Below are 22,920 nucleotides of genomic sequence, written 5' to 3'. Positions count from 1 at the left end.
TTGATGCTTTCAAATTGTGGTGCTGAAAAGACTCTTAAGAGTCCCTTGGACAGCAAGGAGATCAAATCAGTCAATCCTAAAGGAAATCAACCCTGAATATTCATTGGAAGAACTGATGCTGAAGCTCCAATACTTTGGCCACCTGATGCAAAGAGTCTACTCACTGGAAAAGACCTTGATCTTGGCAAAGACTGAGAGCGGGAGGAGAAGAGGGCAGCATAGGCTGAGATGGCTGGATGGCATCACTGACTCAATGCACATGAGTTTGAGCAAACCCCAGGAGACAGTGAAGGACCGGGAAGCCTGGCGCGCTGCAGTCCATGAGGTCACAAAGAGCTGAACACAACTTGGTGGCTAAACAACAACAGTCTCATTTAGAAACTTCCTTCTCAGCCTGAAGGTATAAAGATGCTCACTTCTCATTAGTTCTTCCTATTAGGAGTCACTGACCTGAAACTGATGATTGCGCATCATGGATGGAGGGGACCCAGGCGGTCCCCCAACTCCTGTCCTCGCTCAACTCTGGCAGAGTCTCAGGCCCCCTATGCTCAGGATCTGCCACAGTTCCTCTGTGGGGTGTTGCTTCTGTAACTGTGCGGGTCTCTTTAGGGGATGTCCCTCTGTTCACTCTGGACACGACAACATGCTTTGCTGACGGCAACGCCCCACAAGCAGCCTTGCTCCCCGATGCTGCGAACCACCCTTTGCTGTCTCCACGTGCTCTGCTCATCTTCTAATTTATCTCTGCTGTCACTGGCTTTCACTCGTCCATATTAGAGGAAAGAACCATCTGTCAAGCAACACCAAAACGATTCGAAACTTGGTTTCAACTGCACTAAATTTAAACTTGGGAAGATGTAACACTCTCATGGTTTGTCTTATGATTTGTGAATATATGATTAGTCTCCACGTATACAGGTCTTCTTTATGTCCTTTAACAATGTCAAGCAATCTAGTTGAATTTATTTCTAGACACCTTACATTTTCTTAATTATGTAAACTGGAATTTCTATTTGCACCGTTGTTGGTTTAGTCATTCAGTCGTGTCTGACTCTTGTGACCTCATGGACCGTAGCCCACCAGGCTCCTCTCTCCACGGGATTTTACCAGGCGAGAATACTGGAGTGGGTTGCCATTTCCTTCTCCAGGGGATCTTCCCCACCCAGGGATCAAATCTGGGTCTCCTACTGAGCCACCAGGGAAGCTGCTGCACAAGGTATTATTAATTTTTTCCTGTTTATCTCACTTATCTACCAGCTTGAAGAGCTCTTTTGGTTTAAATGGGTGTTCTACATGGATAATAGTGTCCTTTGCAGAAAGGCACTGATTTCCTTTCTTCCTATCGGTGTTTGTATTTCTCGTTTTGCATTTGTTTATGACACTGGTGAAGACCTCTTCTGACGGTCCTTCCTATCATTCCTGATTTTCAGGGACATACTCTAATATTTCTCCATCATGGATGCTGGTTCTATACATCTTCAGCAGACTTTAAACAGCTTGCAGAGGTTTTTGAATTTCCTGAGTGGTCCACTAGTTAAGACTGCTCTTCCAGTGCAGGGGGCCCAGGTTTGATCCCTGGTCAGGGAAGTAAATTCCACATGCTACAACTGAAAGATCCCACATGCCTCAATTAAGACCCAGGAAAGCCAAATAAATCAGTCCGGTTCAGCTGCTCAGTCACGTCCAACTCTTTGTGACAGCATGGACTCAACACACCAGGCCTCCCTGTCCATCACCAACTCCCGGAGCTTGCTCAAACTCATGTCCATCGAGTCAGAGATGCCATCCAACCATCTCATCCTCTGCCGTCCCCTTCTCCTCCTGCCTTCAATCTTTCCCAGCATCAGGGTCTTTTCCAGTGAGTCAGTTCTTTGTATCAGGTGGCCAAAGTACTGGAGTTTCAGCTTTGGCATCAGTCCTTCCAATGATAGTCAGGACTGAGTTCCTTTAGGTATGACTGGTTTCCCAGGCCAAATAAATTTTTCCCAGGTCAAATAAATAAATAGATATTTTTAAAGAAACAGGTCACAGGTTTCTTTCAGTACAGACAGCCCCTGACTTAATGTACTTCCCCTTAGTGGTTTTCGACTTCACCAGGGTGAGGAAGTTATGGGCGTTCAGTGGAACCTGCACTGTGAGTTCTGAGCTTTGACCTTTCCCAGGCTAGTGACATGCTGTCTAGCCCTCTCCTGTGATGCACTGCAGTGAGCCTCAGCACCCAGGCAGCCCCTACAGTTTACAAGGGGAAACCATTGATACACTTACAATCGCCTGGACCGAGACACCTGTTCTGCCACTCACTTCTAAGCATTCAATAAATTAGGGGAGATAGTTAATACTTCATTATGAAATTGGTTTGTGTTAGACTTTGTCCAACTGTAATGTAATTCTTCTGAAAACCTTTAAGGTGGATGAGGCTAAGCTCTGGTGAGTTAGGTATATTAAAGGCATTTCTGACAATGATGTGGTCAACTTGCAATCAGTTTACAGGGATATGTAAGTTGGGGAAGATCTGTCCTGGTTTCTACATGACAATAATAAGTACGTGGTTGTTATGGTCTGTTTCTCGTTATGTGAGTGGTGAACTTTGTTAATTTTTTTGTTTCCAGTAAGATGATCGTTTTCTCTTTTCCTTTAATCTTTTTGAACGTTAAATGTGTTGTCTAATGATGGAAAGCATCCTTACATTCTTATGACAAACCCCACCTGGTCATAACATTTGTTTCTGTTTTATTTAAGATAACCTGCTCAACTCACTTCATCAATGGTTATGCAGACTTTCTGGTTGTTTGTTAATACATGAAATAGGTCTGTACTTGAATTTCTTGGACTGTCTCTTGCAAAATTACAGAACATTATAAAATGGGCAGAAAAGCACGTGTCCTCTCTCTTCAGCCACTGGCATAAATAGAGACAGGATATTTTCTTTGAAGGCTTCGTGACACTCATCTGCAGAACTCCCTGAGCATTTCTGAGGAGGCGGCAGTTCTAACAGACTCCCTCTGTCAGGGTTTTTCTTTAATAAAATGTTGTATTTCTCCAAGAGTCAACTATGTTTCTTCTTTTTCAACTCTCTTCACTATTTCCTCAGGATTCTCCGCCTAAAATGTTTGAGTGCTGTCTACTCACAGAGCTGTATTTTCCGTCAGGTCAACAATGTTTAATTCACACGGCACAGAAGAAAAATGCTTGGTTTTCAAAGGTAATCTCTAAGCTATTTCTTCTTTCATGTGCAACCAGTTTTGTTGTCTTTTTAAAGACTTTTCTCTAGAGCAGTTTCAGGCTTACAACAAAATTGAGAGGGAGATACAGGGATTTCCCATTTATCTCTGACCCCCATACATGCATAGCCAGCCTTCCATGATCCCCATCTCTCCCCAGAATGGTACCTTCTTTACCAAGGATAAACCAACACTGATACATTATAATCACGCAAAGTCTAGTGCAGACCTTAGGGTTCACTCTTGGTGAATTTTGGTGCACTCTATGGTTCTGTATAAATGTGTCCATTGTGATATGCTGTGCTTAGTCACTCAGGCATGTCTGAGTCTTTGCAACTCCATGGACTGCAGCCCACCAGGCTCCTCTGTCCATGGACTTCTCCAGGCAAGAACACTGGAATGGGTTGCCACGGTCTCCTCCAGGGGATCTTCCCAAGACAGTGATCAAACCCAGGTCTCCCACGTTGCAGGCAGATTCTTTACTGTCTGAGCCCCAGGGAAGCCCAAGAATACTGGGGTGGGTAGTCTATCTCTTCTCCAGGAATCTTCCTGCCCCAGGAATTGAACCAGGGTCTCTTGCACTACATACAGATTCTTTATCAGCTGAGCTACCAGGGAAGTCATGATGTCCAGCGTTATATCACAAAGAGTATTTTCACTGCCCTAAAAATCCTCTCTGTTCTGCCTATTCATCTTTCCCCACAGCTGCCTTTGGCTATCACTGATTTTTTTTTTTTTTTCCTTTTAAACCATCTCCATAGTTTTACCTTTTCCAGAGTATCATATAGTTGGATTTGCACTGCACATAGCCTTTTTCAGACTGGTTCTCTTACTTAGTAATAAGCAGTTAAGATTTTCTGCATCTTTTCATGGCTTTGTAGCTCATTTATCTTCAGCCCTGAATAATATTGCATTGTCTGGGTGTCCCATGTTTTATTTTTCCATTCGCTCAAGGACATCTTGGTTGCTTCCAAGTTCTGGCAATTATGAATAAAGCTGCTATAAATATCTGTGTGCAAATTTTCATGTGGATAAAAATTTTCAACTCCTTTGAGCAAATACCAGGGAACATGACCGGCTGTCTTATACGGTAGGAAGATGGTTCATTTGTAAGAAACTTTCAAACCATCCTCCAAAGTGGCTGCACCATTCTGCATCCCCACCAGCAAAGATAAGAGTTCCTGTTGCTCTATATTCTCTCTAGCATTTGGTGTTGCAATTTTGTTTATCTTTGCAATATATTAATTATCCATTTCCTGCATAATTTCACATTTACTGGCATAAAGTCATTCATGGTTCTCTTATTTTACTCTTTTAATCTCTGACCTGCTCTTCATATGATTCTCCTGTATGTCCTTCTTCCCCTTGAACATCTGTGATATTGTTAGATTTTAGGAAACATTGGCTTTGGTTTGGAGAAGGCAATGGCACCCCACTCCAGTACTCTTGCCTGGAAAATCCCATGGACGGAGGAGGAGCCTGGTGGGGTGCAGTCCATGGGGTCGCTGAGGGTCAGACACGGCTGAGTGACTTCACTTTCACTTTTCACTTTCATGCATTGGAGAAGGAAATGGCAACTCACTCCAGTGTTCTTGCCTGGAGAATCCCAGGGACAGTAGAGCCTGGTGGGCTGCCATCTATGGGGTCACACAGAGTCGGACACAACTGAAGCGACTTAGCAGCAGCAGCAGCAGCAGGCTTTGGTTCTGTTCCTGTCTACTGATATTTTCTTCATCATTTCAGTAACTTCTGATCTTAATCTTCGTAGTGACTTCCTTCTACATTCCTTAGAGTTATTTACCTTTCATTCTTCTAATTTCAAGTTTTCCTCTTTTCAAAGCTCAGAAATTTAGTTTTAAACACCATTTTGGCAGCACTATATAACTTTTCAGTCTATAATAGATGTCCTTTTCATTCAGTTCTAAGCAACTGGTATTTTTAGTGATTTGCCCTTTATCCACATGTGGTAAAGTTATGTGTACGCAAATATGCTTACACATTTTGTTTTGAAGTTTTTCTCTTGACTTCAGATTTAATCATGCTGGGTCAAAGACTAGGGCATGCATGAAATGGACTGCTTAAAATTTAGTTCAACTTCCCATATATGGTCAACTTTTTACAGTTATACGGATTTTAGAGAAGAATCAGTCTGTCTCTTTGGTGCAGAGTTCTGCATATTTCTGCTAATTTGAACCTGTCAATACTGTTAGAGGTATTCTTGGAATTACACCTCATATTTCATACCTTGTTTGACATCCTTTTTAGTTCATATCTTGTTTTTGTTCCTTTTTTGCTTGATGTTGCTTGTTTTTTAAATAAAATATAGATTCCCTTACATTGTTTTCCTGCTAGGTCAGAAACTAGATTATATACATATTCTTGTGTGTGTGTGAAGTCGCTCAGTCGTGTCTCATTCTTTGCATCCCCGTGGGCTGCAGACCGCCAGGTTCCTCTGTCCATGGGATTCTCCAGGCTAGAATACTAAAGTGGGCTGCCATGCCCTCCTCCAGGGGATCTTCCCGACCCAAGAATCAAACCCGGGTCTCCTGCATTGCAGGCAGACGCTTTATCCTCTGAGCCACCAAGGAAGCCTACACATATTCTTAGTTATAGTCAATACTTTAGTTGCATCTAATATTGAGAAACCTAGACAACATATTAAAAAGCAGAGACATCACTTTGTCAACCAAGGTCCGTACAGTTAAAGCTATGGTTTTTCCAGTAGTCGTGTACAGATGTTCGAGTTGGACCATAAAGAAGGCTGAGCGCTGAAGAATTGATGCTTTCAAACTGTGGTGCTAGAGAAGACTCATGAGAGTCCCTTGGACAGCAAGGAGGTCAAGCCAGCCAATCCTAAAGGATATCAACCCTGAACATTCATTGGAGGGACCAATGCTGAAGCTGAAGCTCCAATACTTTGGCCACCTGATGTGAAGAGCCGACTCACTGGAAAAGACCCTGATGCTGGGAGGGATTGGGGGCAGGAGGAGAAGGGGACGACAGAGGATGAGATGGCTGGATGGCATCACTGACTCGATGGACGTGAGTTTGAGGAGATAGTGAAGGACAGAGCAGCCTGGTCTGCTGCACTCCATGGAGTCAGAGAGACTGGGCGACTGAACAACGGCAACAATATTTTGAAACACATAACTCTTTTTTTCTCATGTAGACTCAATTACTTTACATTCCTCTTATCCTAACTGAAGTCTTCTTATGATTTGCCCACACATTTAAACACACAATCCCACTGGCTAAATACCCAAAGCTTTAGTTTTACCTTATTTGAACAATCCACATGGAGTCCAACTCCAGACACAGAACCCCTGTCTCAGTTTGTTATTGTTCCCATGCTTCGGGCCTTCCTCCCCACTCATATTTCTTCTGTTGGAAGTTCAACTTTTATTCACTCTTTTAGTGAGGATTACCAGTAGCAAAGTGCCTCAGTCTTCATCTGAAAGCTTTGTTTTGCTTGCACGAGACGGTGGTAAGAAATTTTAGATGAACAGATCTTTTTCCCTCAACAGCCTGACAAAGCCCACTATCATTCTCTGGCTGCTACAGGGCTCACGTCACTCATCCGTCCATCGGCCATTCCTGGGCTGGGAAATCTGTTGTTTCCCTTCACAATTTCTCCTTGTCTTCCATTTTTTGGAATAATGCAAAATGCTCTTGGATGTGGCTGAATCTCCATTTTTGCTCTTAGCCTTCTGAGTGCAGCTGGGATTCTGGCCCGTTCTCCACCAGCATCTCTTCACATCCCACCCCCACTCCTTCCACTCTCCCATCCCCACGGGTGTCAGTGACGGCGTCCAGTGCTGGAGGGGGGTGACTCCAGCTCACCCATTCTCTTTAGACCAGACTCAGCTCTTTGGAAATGGCAATGGCTATTCATCTCATTTCCCAAACTTCTCAGGGCTCCCTTTCACACCCCCATCTTCTTGCCTCATTGCTTCCCGTCATATTTCATAGTTTCTTGCCCTCCTTGGTGGATGTTATTCTTGCATTCATCTCCAGGGCATTACAGACACACTTATCTGCATGAGTAAAGTGGGAATCTCACCATCCCGGGAGCTACAGTGCCTACTAGCAGACAGCTGCTCATGTTGGGAATGCTGGTTTGCAGGGGCATCTAGGCTGCACTGGGCTTGTGGGTTCCCTGCCCATCCTCCCATGTGCTTAGGGCTTGGGGTGCTCAGGGGCACTCCTTTGGGGAGTATGGGGTGCTGTGGGTCTCTGCCCAGGACCATCTTCCAGGGTCTTTCAGGAGCAGGTTGGGGGGACCCTGCCCTAGCTCCCAGCGACCTGTATGAGTCTGGTCCCTACTATTCCCTGGGGCCTGAATTGCCCGCCATCAGTGGTGCCTTTGGAGCCTGCAGTCCGCTGGGCATGGCATCAGCATCACTCACTGCTCTGCAGACAGCTCCATCTCGTGTGAGCCAGGCAGAGTCCCTTTGGCTTTCCTGTTTTGTAGGCTATGTCTGCAGACTGACTGAGGATGGCAGGGGAAGGTGGTCCATGTCACGATGGGCCTGACCTCTCTGGGAAGCTGAGTTCACCATGGAGTCACGTCTGCTCACTTCCCCATGCCTGGCTGCAGTTACCAAGTCAGGGCAGATCCCAACTCACTCACTCACCATTAGCAGTGAAATGGAATCTTCCTTAAGTTTCAAAGCCAACATGATCAAATTGGTACTCCTACCCTTGCATCACCGTGCAAATGTCTTCTGGAAGGGGACCCTACAATTATGCTTGACACAGGAATCCTGACTGCTTTTACAAAATCTTCTAATACTTGAGAAAACATCTTTTTGACTTCCTGGTCACCTCCCAGACTTTACTATTGCTAAATTTTATTCTCTTTCTCCTTAGGTAATTAAGAAAACCTAAGCATTCTAACCTCTACCAGCTCTAAACCCTACAATTTCTGTTACTTAAACTCTCCAACAGGGACGTCCCTGGTGGTCCACTGGTTAAGGATCTCCCTGGCAATGCAGGGGATACACTGCATCCAGGTTCAACTGCTGGTCCTGGGAGAGACCACTTGCCGTGGGGCAACTGAGCTTGTGCGCCTCAGCTCCTGGATCCCATGGTCCAGGGCCTGTGAGCCACAACTACAGACGCCTGCACACCTAGAGCCCCTGAGCTGCAACAAGAGCAGCCACCTGACAAGAAGCCCGCACACTGGGACTGGAGAGGAGTCCCCGCTCACCGCGACCACAGAAAGTGCACATGCAGCAAGGCAGATGCAGCGCAGCCACAAAACAAAGCGCTCTAATCCTCTAAAGCACCCACTGTGTGCTCTCCCTGTCCCATCTCACGATCAGACCAATTCTCTTCCTAAACCCCAGACTACATCAAAGCTTGGGCTTATCAGACCTAATTTACTAAGTCCTTGTATCTCTTTAAGACATTCCCTCCTCCCCCATGGTGAGTCCATCAGAAATTCACCAGAAGGAAGAGAAGGCATCTCTACCTGGCTAGGTAAACAGCCGCCAAGTACATACAAGCAAGACTATCAGAGCGGCCAAAAAATTCATTCGGGGGAAAAAAATTCATTCGGTCTTAACTAAAGGACACATTTTTCATTTTCACTGAGAACCACAGTGAACAATGAATTCCATAACTGAATGAACTTTTTGGCCATCACAATAGTTTCACTGCCAATAAAAATGCCAAAAACTAAGAAGATCTCCCCATGGAGGAGCACTGAATATGTCTTTAAGGTTATGCTTAAGCTGAATCCTGGGAAAACTCTCATGAAATACATTTTGAAGTTTCAATCACTGGAGTCGGCTTATTGAAAGAAAACTATGAAGATATAACCAAGTTCCTCTCTTTTACAGATTGTGTTTTCCTTAAAGGGGTAAAGCCGAGCTGAGGCCAGCATCTTCTTACGTCAGTGCCAGGAATGGACTCTTAAGACTGCGATGCTGAGCACTGCTGCACAATATAACGGGAATCACGGCCTGAGGCAGGGGCGCGCTCGGTTCCATCCTTACCTTGGTGACCTGCCAGCCGGCCGGGCGGCGCTGGGAAGCCGGGTCCTGCCAGCTCCCCAGGACGCTGAGGAGGTGTCTGCTCCACCTTGTCCTGCAGAGATGGGTATGGAAAGGCTCTGGTCATAAGCTGCACTTCGCACCTGCCACACCCAGCACCCTCACGTCACACGTGGCACACTCACCACCCCCAGCCCTGCTTTGCTTCCCCCAGCTCTCCCTTCCTTCCAATTTCTACTTTTTTTCACTTTAAATGACAGTTGTTTAAAACACTGTAAAAGGAAAATTAACCACGAAAACGGACAGCCTGCCTGGCAAGGGAGCTGGAAGAAAAGTTACTCTTGTTTTCTGGCTTAAATTGCTTTCCCTGAATAGCAATTCAAAAAGAATTGCCATGAACACAGAGAATTAGCATTCCGTGGAGCACAGGATTTTCTGTAACAATTCACTGGTGATCACGCCCTGGGCGGCCTGTCACCTGGGATGCAAACACCCAGTGACCATTTCATAGTCAGATCCTCCACAAAGCATCAGCAGCTCAGAGGCATTAAAAAATTTTTTTTCTAAAACTATAGATTTATTCAGACTAAAACTTTTTCTTACACCAGCTTTAATAAGTTATATTTTTATAGGAGTTTGCCTATTTTCATCTAAAATTTCAAATTTATTGTCATAACATCCTCTGATTTTATGATCTGAAGAGACGTCACTATAATTTTGCTGTTATTGGTTGTTGGTGGGATTTTTCTTGATTCATTTCATTGATGAGTGAGATAAACATTTTATTGATATTTTCAGAGGATAACTTTCTGCATTTTTGATCCTCTCTATTGTCTTTGATTTGTATTCAGTATTTTTTCTCTATTTTTAAAAAAAAATTTTTACCAGAGTCTAGTTGAGTCACAGTGCTGTATTATTTTGGGTGCACAGCAAAGCGATGCAGTTATACAGATCTTCGTTCTTTTTCAGATTCTTTTCCCTTATAGGTTGTTCCAGAATACTGAGTAGAGTTCCCTGAGCCACACAGTAGGTGCGGGTTGGTTGTTTATTTTATACATAATGGTGTAAATATTCAGTGGCACTGTTCAGATCTCAGGTAAGAATAAAAAATTTCAGTAAAAACTAAAACAGCAACTTAAAACCAAGCCCACAACTCCAGAAAAACCTCTTCGTGAGATTATAATCAATCCAATGAAAGACATAATAAAATGTGGAAAATGGGCCTATAAACTCTTTACATGCCAAGCGGAAAATATTAGCAGCGATTAACCTGGGGTGAAGAGATAGCAAATTTCTCTGGCAGATTAAAGAAACTTTGGGAATTATTATAATGCACGTTTTATCTCTGTAATTAGGTTTTAGAACTGTGTCAGAAAGTATAAGATCTTCATGGAAAAATCTATTAATAAAAATTAACATGAACACAAGTAGGTACCTTCAGCAATCTCACCCTTCCTGGGACTGCAAAGCTCTGCAGGTGGAAGGTCCCCCCGCCAGCATCCTGCGGCGCTTCCTCTGCCCACTGGCCACAGAAGACACAGCCACTCAGCACCACCCCATGACTAGAGGCAGCCCGGCTTCAGAGCACACATGCCTTCCCTCCCACGCTGCCCAAGAAACTCCAAAAAAGCACAGCATTCTGACAGATGCTTCAGGGCCGGAATGCCCCCTAGTCAGTGGCTTCTGCACCCAGAGCCTTTGTCTGCCTGAGTGAGAGGGGACGGTGGTGACTCCACTCTCTGTCCACTGAGTGGGTCTGGTCCACACTCTGCTGGGGGCCACCGTGGGGAGCACTGCTCAGAGAGTCCAGGAGGGACGGGAGATGCTTGCTCCCTGCGAAGGCACAGCAGCCTTCACACCTCCCTCCAGAAAACCTGGGAAGACCAGACAAAGACCTCTGAAGAAGGGAGACTTTCACTTGCTTCTCTCTCTCTGTTCTCTCCCTTCAAAAGGAACGGCTAGCTCTCTTTTGGTTTTTAAAATCACAGATGTATTGCTTGCCTGTTAGGAAAATCTAGATGCTAAGGGACTTCCCAGGTGGTGCCAGCGGCAAAGAATCCACCGGCCAGTGCAGGGGATGCAAAAGACACAGGTTCAATCCCTGCATTGGGAAGATCCCTTGAGGAGGAAATGGCAACCCACTCCAGTATTCTTGCCTGGAGAATCCCATAGACAGAGGAGCCTGGTGGGCTACAGTCCATGGGGTCACATTCAGACATGACTGAGTGACTGAGTATACACAGATGCTAAAGAAAAGGATAAAGATAAAAATTAACTCTTTCTGACACCACACACAAAAATAAACTCAAAATGGATTAAAGATCTAAACTTAAGACCAGAAACTATAAAACTCCTAGAGGAGAACATAGGCAAAACACTCCCCGACATAAATCACAGCAGGATCCTCTATGACCCACCTCCCAGAATATTGGAAATAAAAGCAAAAATAAATAAATTGGACCTAATTAAAATTAAAAGCTTCTGCACAACAAAGGAAACTATAAGCAAGGTGAAAAGACAGCCTTCTGAATGGGAGAAAATAATAACAAATGAAGCAACTGACAAACAACAAATCTCAAAAATATACAAGCAACTCCTGAAGCTCAATTCCAGAAAAATAAACGACCCAATCAAAAAATGGGCCCAAGAACTAAACAGACGTTTCTCCAAAGAAGACATACAGATGGCTAACAAACACATGAAAAGATGCTCAACATCACTCATTATCAGAGAAATGCAAATCAAGACCACAGTGAGGTACCATTTCACACCAGTCAGAATGGCTGTGATCCAGAAGTCTACAAGCAATAAATGCTGGAGAAGGTGTGGAGAAAGGGGAACCCTCTTACACTGTTGGTGGGAATGCAAACTAGTACAGCCACTATGGAGAAGAGTGTGGAGATTCCTTAAAAAACTGGAAAAAGAACTGCCTTATGACCCAGAAATCCCACTGCTGGGCATACACACCAAGGAAACCAGAATTGAAAGAGACACGTGTGCCCCAATGTTCATCGCAGCACTGTTTATAACAGCCAGGACATGGAAGCAACCTAGATGTCCATCAGCAGATGAATGGGTAAGAAAGCTGTGGTACATATACACAATGGAGTATTACTCAGCCATTAAAAAGAATACATTTGAATCAGTTCTAATGAGGTGGATGAAACTGGAGTCTATTATACAGAGTGAAGTAAGCCAGAAAGAAAAACACCAATACAGTATACTAATGCACATATATGGACTTTAGGAAGATGGTAACGATAAACCTGTACGCGAGACAGCAAAAGAGACACAGATGTATAGAACAGTCTTTTGGACTCTGTGGGAGAGGGAGAGGGTGGGATGATCTGGGAGAATGGCATGGAAACATGTATAATATCATATAAGAAATGAATCGCCAGTCTAGTTTCGATACAAGATGCTTGGGGCTGGTGCACTGGGATGACCCGGAGGGATGGTACGGGGAGGGAGCTGGGAGAGGGATTCAGGATGGGGAACATGTGTATACCTGTGGCGGATTCATGTTGATGCGTGGCAGAACCAATATAATATTGTAAAGTAATTAGCAACCAATTAAAATAAATAAATTTAACTTAAAAAAATTAAAATGAACCTCTTTCTTTCACCCATGGATGTTATCCAATCAGTTTTTGGTCTGTTCTTTCAGAGGAAAAAAAAAATGCACACACAGAGTATGTGCGGATGCAATGTTTGAATTATTTAGGGACAGCATCTATGTTATACTCGAATCACATGGGGGTTACAAATGATCCTGACAAAGAACGGAATCACCATCATGACACCCACTGCTGTATTTTAACGCATCTTTTCAAAGATTTCCATGGCAACAAACATTCCCCAACAGCCCTTTCAAAATTCTGGCATACCACATTAAGTAGCCGTGTAACACGATTTCTTTCATTAATTCCCTACTGGCGAAAGTACGGTTTGTTAAGAAACTTAAGTTGTTGATTAGGAAACAAGGGAGAAATTGGTTTGGAGGACATGGTGTCTGGGAGCCAAAGGGATGCTGGTAAAGACCCTCCCTGAGGTGCTGAGGATAGAGCTCGACTGTCAAGGCTAGAAAACCAAGTGGTCCCGGCCCGGCCCCCAGATTCGGCAGTCTCCCCATCTAAGGGTCACCCACCCACTTCTACAACTCCACAGCCCATTGTTCTCCATTCAATCAGCCTTTACCATCCGAGAGAAATATTTCTCCTTTTTCCCCAAATTTTAAAACGACCCATATAAGTATTTGAAAATACAAAGTAGAAATAAAAATTAGCCTAAATTCTATGGACATGAGTATGAACAAACTCCGGGAGATAGTGAAGGGCAGGGGAGCCTGGCGTACTGCTGTCCTTGGGGTCGAAAAGAGTCAGACACGAGTGAGTATCTGAAGAACAGCAACCCACGACAGTGGGGTAAGGCAGCATTCTTCTGAATTTTGCACCTTCACTACCCACAGCTGCACACTGTGCATATCATAGGGTGTAACCAATTTTCTGTTCTGAAAAAATGTAAATTTTCCCCCCATCAACATCACAAAAGGTTCTTTTTAAAAAAAATTGGTAAGTATCATTTATCCAGATTCTAAACTACTCTTGGAAACACTTTCAGTCATTTGCAAATTTCAGGTAATATAAATACAATCAAACAAACACCTTTATGCACAGAACTGGCCCACATTTCTGATCATTCTCTTAGAATCCCCAGAGTAGAAGGAGAAGGCCAAAAGTTATGTGCTTTTTGAGTCTGGATACACTGTTAAGCTCTCGTTGCCAGGTTACCCTCCACTGGAACAGAGAAGGGCCCTCTTCCCAGTTCCCAGGTATCAGCAGGTGGAAGGTAACAATTTTGCAACTTTTTCTTGCCAATCCCAGAGGCAGGCAGTGGTTTTCACAAGAAGGTCTTAAATAATGAAGTTGAACATCAGCCCTTTGTCTTTCTCCTGGATTATCCTTTGGCAGGCCAGCTGGGGCAGTGCAGGTTTTCCCAGTCTGGCCCTCCATGAAGAAGCCTCACCCCATCACCCAGCTGAGGGTTTAGGGCCAGTGTCTGGACTTGCTGGGTCAGATGGGAAACGCGACCCCTGCAGGATGCCTGGGAGGTCCCAGCTCCAGAAACATCAGTCTGCTTCTTAATGCTTCCAGGACAAGCTCTTTAAAATAATAAGGAACAAAGCTTGATCCCATTTGTAGCAAGTAATTTTCCCACCTTGTTTGAAATTTACTCGTATTTTTGATTCTCTGAGTTTAACTCAATGCAGCCGTTTCCTGAACTTTTCTTTTAGGCTTATTATTTTCAGCTTGAGAACTGCTTTCACTCGTTATAAAGAAAAATAAATAACATCCTTTATGTGTTGTCCTGGTTTCTTCTCCAACCAGAAGCATTCCCTTTCATTTCTCTGCCATTTATATGGCAGGGCACGAAAAGATGAGGCCATAAACTGAGCAGTCCAGGCAGGCCCATTCATCACCCAATCTTCACTCTCATCACACGTTACAACCTGCGCAGACAAGGGTCCAGCATCCCGAGAGACACAGACCTGCCTCTTCCTGGCTGAGCACCCAGGCTTCCATGCTCACAGCCGCCTGGCATGTTCATTATCAGCATGTTTCCCTTTTTGCTGCTTTGACGTGAACTCCTCAGCTGTTTTCTTCTAAGTAAGTAGTATCACAAATAAAAAAACTAAAAACAGCACTACCAAATGACCTAGCAATCCCACTCCCGGGCACAGACCCAGAGAAAACCATAATTCCAAAAGACACACGCACTCCAATATTCACTGCAGCACTATTTACAACAGCCGAGACACAGAAGCAACCTAGATGTCCATCGGCAGATGACTGGATAAAGAAGACGGGATGCAGATATACAATGGAATATTACTCAGCCATGAAAAGCAATGGAATTTTGCCCTTTACAGAGATGTAGATGGATCTAGAGGCTGTCATACAGAGTGAGGTAAGTCAGAGAGAGAAAAGCAAATATTGTATATTAACATACATATGTGGAAATCTAGAAAAATGGTACAAATGAACCTATTTGCAAAGCTGAAATAGAGACATAGACACTAAAAATATGGCCATCAAGAGAGGAAGGGGGGGGGGGCACTGGGATGAACTGGGGACTGGAATTGACAAATACACACTTCTGGGTATAAAACAGATAACTGAGGAGAGCAGACTATGGCACAGGGAGCTCTGTTCAGTGCTCGTGGTGAGCCAGATGGGAAGGAAACCCGAGAAAAGAGTGGGGATACGTATTCACGGAGCAGATTTATTTTGTTGTACAGCAGGAACACAACACTGTAAAGCAACTATGTCCCAATAAAAATTTTCTAAAATGATAGATAAACAAAAATGAAGATTAAAAAAAGTGTCACAGGAAAGAGCAAATTTAACCCCATATTAGACCTATCTCTTTTACTTTTGTATTCTATTGCATTTGCCTCCAGTTAAGAACGTTTCTTATAATCTGAAATACACAGGATAGCTCATTCTCAAGGCTCAGACTTAAGGGAGAAACACTCTTCCATTAATATAGAGACACAAAATTGCAGGCGAATCACATTTGTCTTGCTGGAGGTTTACAGGAACATCGTGACCTGACCTATGTGGACAGCTGCAAGAACAAAGTAGTCTGACACCAAAAGCTCTGCCACAGCCAACCACCCCCTCCCTCATCTGGCCTTTACAAATGCTTTGCTGAAACTCTTCAAGGACTTAGGGGTTTTGAGAGGCGTGAGCCGCTCATCTTGCATAGTCCTGCAATAAACCTTTCACTGCTCCCAAAATTCTGATGTTTCAATATTGTTAGGCCTCCCTGTGCATCCGGCAGACAAACTTGCATTTGGTAACAAAAGTTTACTTAAACTGTTAAAACTTCTTGTCCAGAATATTTCCTTACATTTAAATAATGGTTCAGTTCAGTTCAGTCACTCAGTCGTGTCCAACTCTTTGCAACCCCATGAATCGCAGCATGCCAGGCCTCCCTGTCCATCACCAACTCCCGCAGTTCACTCAAACTCATGTCCATCGAGTCAGTGATGCCATCCAGCCATCTCATCCTCGGTCGTCCCCTTCTCCTCCTGCCCCCAATGCCTTCCAGCATCAGAGTCTTTTCCAATGAGTCTACTCTTCCTATGAGGTGGCCAAAGTATTGGAGTTTCAGCTTCAGCATCATTCCCTCCAAAGAAATCCCAGGGCTGATCTCCTTCAGAATGGACTGGTTGGATCTCCTTGCAGTCCAAGGGACTCTCAAGAGTCTTCTCCAACACCACAGTTCAAAAGCATCAATTCTTCAGTGCTCAGCCTTCTTCACAGTCCAACTCTCACATTCATACATGACCACAGGAAAAACCCTAGCCTTGATTAGACGGACCTTAGTCAGCAAAGTAATGTCTCTGTTTTTGAATATACTATCTAGGTTGGTCATAACTTTTCTTCCAAGGAGTAAGCATCTTTTAATTTCATGGCTGCAATCACCATCTGCAGTGATTTTGGAGCCCCCCAAAATGAAGTCTGACACTGTTTCCACTGTTTCCCCATCTATTTCCCAAGAAGTGATGGTTACCCATTACTAATATGAAGGTTGCGGGTGGGCCATCTGATTAAACTCAGACCACACAAGCATAGAGCACAGACCAAGAAGTTGAGCTGCACTCCCACTCCAGGCATCCCGGGGGCTGGCGTGACCGGCTGAGTACATGAGCACTAGGGGTTTCCGGTGGACATGCCAGTCTGAGACCCAGTCCAGCCAGGCGCTGACACGCTGCCCTCCTGAAAACACCCCTTTCCAGTGACAAGCACACCAGACCCCACCGAGACCTTGCTCCTAAGACAAGTCACCTTCCAACCTAAGTTAAAGGCAAACTTGTCTAAATAGTGTGATCAGATTTAGCTACTAAAAATACAGGATGTTCAGTGAAACCTGAATGTCAGACAAACAACTAGTAGATTTCTTAGTGTAAGTATGTCACAAATATTACATGGGGTTTATCCAGAAAAAAAAAGAAAAGTTTGTGGTTTATCTGAATTTAACTGGGCATGCTATACTTTATCTGGCAACTTTATACCTAAAGTAACATTGGAAATCTGGCAGGTTTGCATGGCAAATTATAGCAGTAAGAACAGAATCTTGACAAATGCCTTGTTTGTTCATATATAAAACTGCCATATCGACAGAGCAGAAGTCAACGTAGAGAAGCTTCAGGCAAGCATTCCGTTATCTTGCAAAGCCAAGAAAAATGTAATGGTATGGAAAACGACGGTGTTTATAAACTAAAGGCAGAGCAGGAAGGCAGCCAGGAGAAGCACGTCACAGCTGTAAAGAACAGAAACTCCCCACATGGCTGGAAGGCCAGGTACGGAAGAGACACAGAGAAATACTGATGGAGGCTAGGATGAGCGCAAAGGCTTCTCGCTGGCTGGCCTGGTCTCTTCCAGGGCTGGTTGAGCCATCCCGGGTTGGTGGGCCTCCCTTATGAGTCAGGAGGGCAAGGTGGCCGGGCCATGGCCGGAGGCCAGCAGGACACAGCCTCCTCATCTGCAGAAAGCCTGGGGAACGCAGAGGAAGGCGCGGCTCCTTCTCTCCAGGACACAGCCTCCGCATCTGCAGAAACCCGGGGAACGCAGAGGAAGGCACAGCTCCTTCTCTGCAGGACACAGCCTCCTCATCTGCAGAAGGCCCAGGGGACGCAGAGGAAGGTGCAGAGGGATTGGGGGCAGGAGAAGGGGACAACAGAGGATGAGATGACTGGATGGCATCACCAACTTGATGCGCAGGAGTTTGGGTGAACTCCGAGAGTTGGTGATGGACAGGATTGCAGAGTCAGACACAACTGAGCGACTGAACTGAACTGAACTGAATACTCCAAATATCTAAAGAACTTATGCAGCTCAGTAGCAAAAAGAAAACAGAAAACAAAAAAACACCTCATTAAAAAAAACGAGAAGAGAGGAGAATGGCGGCCAGAAGCTTCCACAGTAACAGCCTCCAAACCTGTCGCTGTGTCTCGTCGGGTGTGTGTGACTTCCTGCTTTCCAGATGGACACTAAGGCTGTGAGCATGGGAAAAACAGTTACAACTCCTGGAGGTTCATGTCCAACACATCTGGGAATTTAAGAGAAAGAAATTCTTGCCAGTGGAGGTCATTAGCAGCTGCTGAAGGAGGAAGTGACCCGTGTCAAAGAGAGATCTGCCCCGAGCCTTTGAAGCAGGAGCACTGACTCTAAGACCCTAGACTACCAGAGAACTAACCCTAGGGAGTATCAACCAGTGAGAACTCACACAAAGGAAACCACTGGAATACAGGACCCAGCATCACCCAACCACCAGTAGCACCCTGTGTGGGATGCCTCCTCTAAACAACAAACAAGACAAAAAAATAAAACCAATCGTCAGCAGACAGGATTACCACCTCACTCAGCCCTGCCCATCAGCAAGGGGGGGTGGTGGGCAGGGGTTGGAACTCAGCACAAATTTTACCCTATACGAAATTTACAAAAACCACTGGACAAACCTTAGGAGGGCAGAAACCAAAAGGAAGAAAGAATTAATTCAACCTTGAAGCCTGGGAAAAGGAAACTGCAAAGACAATAAGTTAAAAAAAATAATAATGAGAAGGCAGAGCAATACTACACAAATTAGAAACACACACGTCCAAATAAATGAAGAGGAAATAGGAAAACTACCTGAAAAAGAATTCAGAATAATGATCAAAAACCCTGAAAACAAACTGGAGAAAATGCAAGAATCTGTTAGCAAAAACCTAGAAGAATTAAAGAATAAACATACAGAGACAAACAACACAGTTACTGAAATTAAAGATACTCCAGAAGGAAACAATAGCAGAATATCTGAAGCAACAGAACGAATCAGTGAGCTGGAAGATAAAATGGTGGAAATAACTTCTGAAGAGCAGAATAAAGAAAAAGAGTGAAAAGAACTGAGGACAGTCTCAGAGACCTCTGGGGCAATATCAAACACTCCAACATTCACATGATAGGAGTCCCAGAAGAAGAGAAAAAGAAAGGGTATGAGAAAATCTTTGAAGAGATTATAGTTGAAAATTTCCTCAACATGGAAAGGAAAATAGTCAATCAAGTCCAGAGGTGCAGAGAGTCCCATACAGGAAAAACCCAAGGAGAAACACACCAAGACACATACTAATCAAACTCACAAAGATTAAACACAAAGAAAGAATATTAAAAGCTGCAAGAGAAAAGCAACATGTAACCTACAAGGGAAACCCCATATGCTTAAAAGCTGATCTTTCAGCAGAAACTCTGCAGGCCAGAAGGGAATGGCAGGATATATTTAAAGTACTGAAAGGGAAAAATCTATAACCAAGATTCTGTACCTGGCAAGGATCTTATTCAAACTTGATGGAGAAATAAAAAGCTTTTCAGACAAGCAAAAGTTAAGAGAATTCGGTACCACCAAACTAGCTTTACAACAAATGTTAAAGGGACTTATATGGTAAAGAAATACAAGAGAAGAAAAAGCTCTATAAAATCAACCCAAAACAATTGAGAAAACTGCAATAGGAACATATATATCAATAATTATTTTAAAAGTAAATGGATTAAATGCTCCAACCAAAACACACAGACTGGCTGAATGGATACAAAAACAAGACCCATATATATGCTGTCTACAAGAAACCCACTTCAGACCTCAAGACACATATAGACTGAAAGTGAGAGGATGGAAAAATAAATTTCTTGCAAATGGGAAGCAAAAGAAAGCTGGAGTAGCAATCTTCATATCAGACAAAACAGATCTTAAAATAAAGAATATTACAAGAAATAAGGAAGCACACTACATAATGATCAAGGGATCCATCTAAGAGGAAGACATAACAATTGTAAGTATCTATGCACCCAACATAGGAGCACCTCAATACATAAGACAAACACTAATAGGCGTAAAAGGAGGAACTGAGAGTAACACAGTAATAGCAGGAGACTGTAACACCCCACTCACACCAATGGGAAGGCCATCAAAACAGAAAGTTAATAAAGAAACACAAGTCTTAAATGATATATGATGAGATGGCGCTCACTGATATCCTCAGGACATGCCATCCAAATACAGAAGAATACACCTTCTTCTCAATTGCACATGGAACATTCTCCAGGATAGACCACATCCTGGGTCACAAATCAAACCTCAGTAAATTTAATAAAACTGAAATCATATAAAGCATCTTCTCTGAACACAGCGCTATGAGACTAGGTAACAATTATAAGAATAAAGCTGTAAAAAACACAAACACAAGGAGATTAAACACGTTTCTAAATAACCAACAGGATACTGGAGAAATCAAAAGGGAAATCAAAAAATGTGTAGAAACAAATGAGAATGAAAACACAACACCTATGAGATGCAGCAAAAGCAGTTATAAGAGGGAAATTTATAGCAAAATAATCCTACGTCAAAAAGCAAGAAAAATATCAAATAGACAACCTAATTTTACACCTAAAACAACTGGAAAAAGAAGTACACCCCAGAATTAGTAGAAGGAAAGAAATCATAAAGATCCAAACTGAAATAAATGAAAAAGAGATGAAAGAAATGATAGTAAAGATTAATAAAACTAAAAGCTGGTTCTTTGAGAAGATAAAACTGAACAAACCTTTGGCCAAACTCGTCAAGGAAAAAAAGAGAGAAGAATCAAATCAACAAAGAAATGGAAAAGGAGAGGTTCCAACAGACAGTGCAGAAATACAAAGGATTATAAGAGACTATTATGAACAACTATATGGCAATAAAATAGGTAACCTGGAAGAAATGGAGAGATTCTTAGAAAAGTTCAATCTTCCAAGACTGGACCAGGAAGAAATAGAAATTATGAACAATCCAAATACAAGCACTGAAACTGAAGCTGTGATACACAAATCTCACAAGAAAACAAAAGCCCAGGACCAGATGGCTTCACAGGAGAATTCTATCAAACATTTAGAGAGGACATAATGCCTATTCTTCTAAAACTCTTTCAAAAAATTGCAGAGGAAGGAACACTTCCAAACTCAGTCTATGAGGCCACCATCACCCTGACACCAAAACCAGACAAAGACAACATTAAAAAAAGAAAACTACAGGCCAATATAACTGATAAACATAGATGCAAAACTCCTCAATAAAATTTTAGCAAACAGAATTCAGCAACACATCAAAAAGCTCATACACCATGATCAAGCTGGGTTTACTCCAGGGATGCAAGGATTCTTCACTGTATTAAAATCAATCAATGTGATACACCATATTAACAAATTGAAATATAAAAACCATATGATCATCTCAATAGGTGAAGAAAAAGCCTTTGACAAAATTGAGCTTTCATTTATGATTAAAACTTCCAAATATGGGCACAGAAAGAACCCACCTCCCTCAACATAGTAAAGGCCATATATGATAAGCCTACAGCACACATTCTCAACGGTGAGAAACTGAAAGCATTCCCCCTAAGGTCAGGAACAAGACAAGGGTGTTCACCTTCCCCATTATTATTCAACATCGTTCTGGAAGTCCAAGCTACAGCAATCAAAGAAGAAAAAGAAATAAAAGGAATCCAGATCGGAAAAGAAGTAAAGCTCTCACTGTTTGCAGATGACATGATACTGTACATAGAAAACCCTAAAGATAGTATCAGAAAATTTCTAGAGCTAATCAGTGAATTTAGCAAAGTTGCAGGATACAAAATCAATACACAGAAATCATTTGCATTTCTACATACTAACAATGAAAAATCAGAAAGAGAAATTCAGGAATCAATCCCATTCACCTTTGCAACAAAAAGAATTAAATATCTAGGAGTAAACTTACCTAAGGAGACAAAAGAACTGTACACAAAAAATTATAAGATACTAATGAAAGAAATCAAAGACGACTTACACCAATGGAGAGATATTCCATGTTCTTGGGTAGGAAGAATCAATATTGTGAAACTGACTATACTACCAAACACAATCTACAGATTCAATGTGATCCCTATCAAATTACCAATGGCATTTTTCACAGAACTAGAATAAAAAATTTCACTACTCATATGGAAACACAAAAGACCCCAAATAGTCAAAGCAGTTTTCAGAAACAAGAATGGAGCTGGAAGAATCAAGCTTCCTGACTTCAGGTTATACTACAAAGCTACAGTCATCAAGACAGTATGGTACTGGCATAAAAACCGAATTGTAGACCAATGGAACAAGATAGGAAGCCCAGAAATAAATCCATGCACCTATGGGTACTTTATTTTTGACAAAGGAGGCAAGAACATACAATGGGGCAAAGACAGCCTCTTCAATAAACAGTGCTGGGAAAACTGGACAGCTACATGCAAAAGAATGAAATGAGAACACTTCCTAACACCACACACAAAGATAAACTCAAAATGGATTAAAGACCTAAATGTAAGACCAGAAGCTATAAAACTCTTAGAGGAAAACAGAAAGAATACTCAATGACATAAATCAAAGCAAGATCCTCACTGACCCACCACCCTAGAGTAACAGAAATAAAAACAAAAGTAAACAAGTGGGACCCGATTAAACTTAGAAGCTTTTGCACAGCAAAGAAACCTCTAAGCAAGGCGAGAAGAAAACCCCCAGAATGGGAGAAAATAATAGCAAACGAAACAAGTGACAAAGGATTAACTTCCAAAATACACAAGCAGCTCATATAACTCAATGCCAGAA

At 42.9% G+C, this 22,920-nt stretch overlaps 1 protein-coding gene across 7 annotated transcripts in view; it reads right to left on the bottom strand.

Moving 5' to 3' along the window:
* GRB10 (growth factor receptor bound protein 10) overlaps positions 1 to 22,920 on the bottom strand; it is a 209,306-nt gene that overhangs the window by 92,738 nt on the left and 93,648 nt on the right. For 5 of the 7 annotated variants that reach the window (XM_069587312.1, XM_069587315.1, XM_069587314.1 and 2 more), the window contains one exon: positions 9,221 to 9,311. The exons of the other annotated variants lie outside the window; for them this stretch is intronic. In XM_069587312.1, coding sequence (XP_069443413.1) covers positions 9,221 to 9,311 — 91 coding nt within the window. The remainder of the gene's footprint in view (positions 1 to 9,220; positions 9,312 to 22,920) is intronic. 7 annotated transcript variants of the gene reach the window in all.

This window comes from Ovis canadensis, chromosome 4 (assembly GCF_042477335.2).
Source record: "Ovis canadensis isolate MfBH-ARS-UI-01 breed Bighorn chromosome 4, ARS-UI_OviCan_v2, whole genome shotgun sequence".
NCBI lineage: Eukaryota > Metazoa > Chordata > Mammalia > Artiodactyla > Bovidae > Ovis > Ovis canadensis.
Note: the sequence above shows the minus strand (reverse complement) of the source record. Positions and strands in the feature narration are given on the sequence as shown.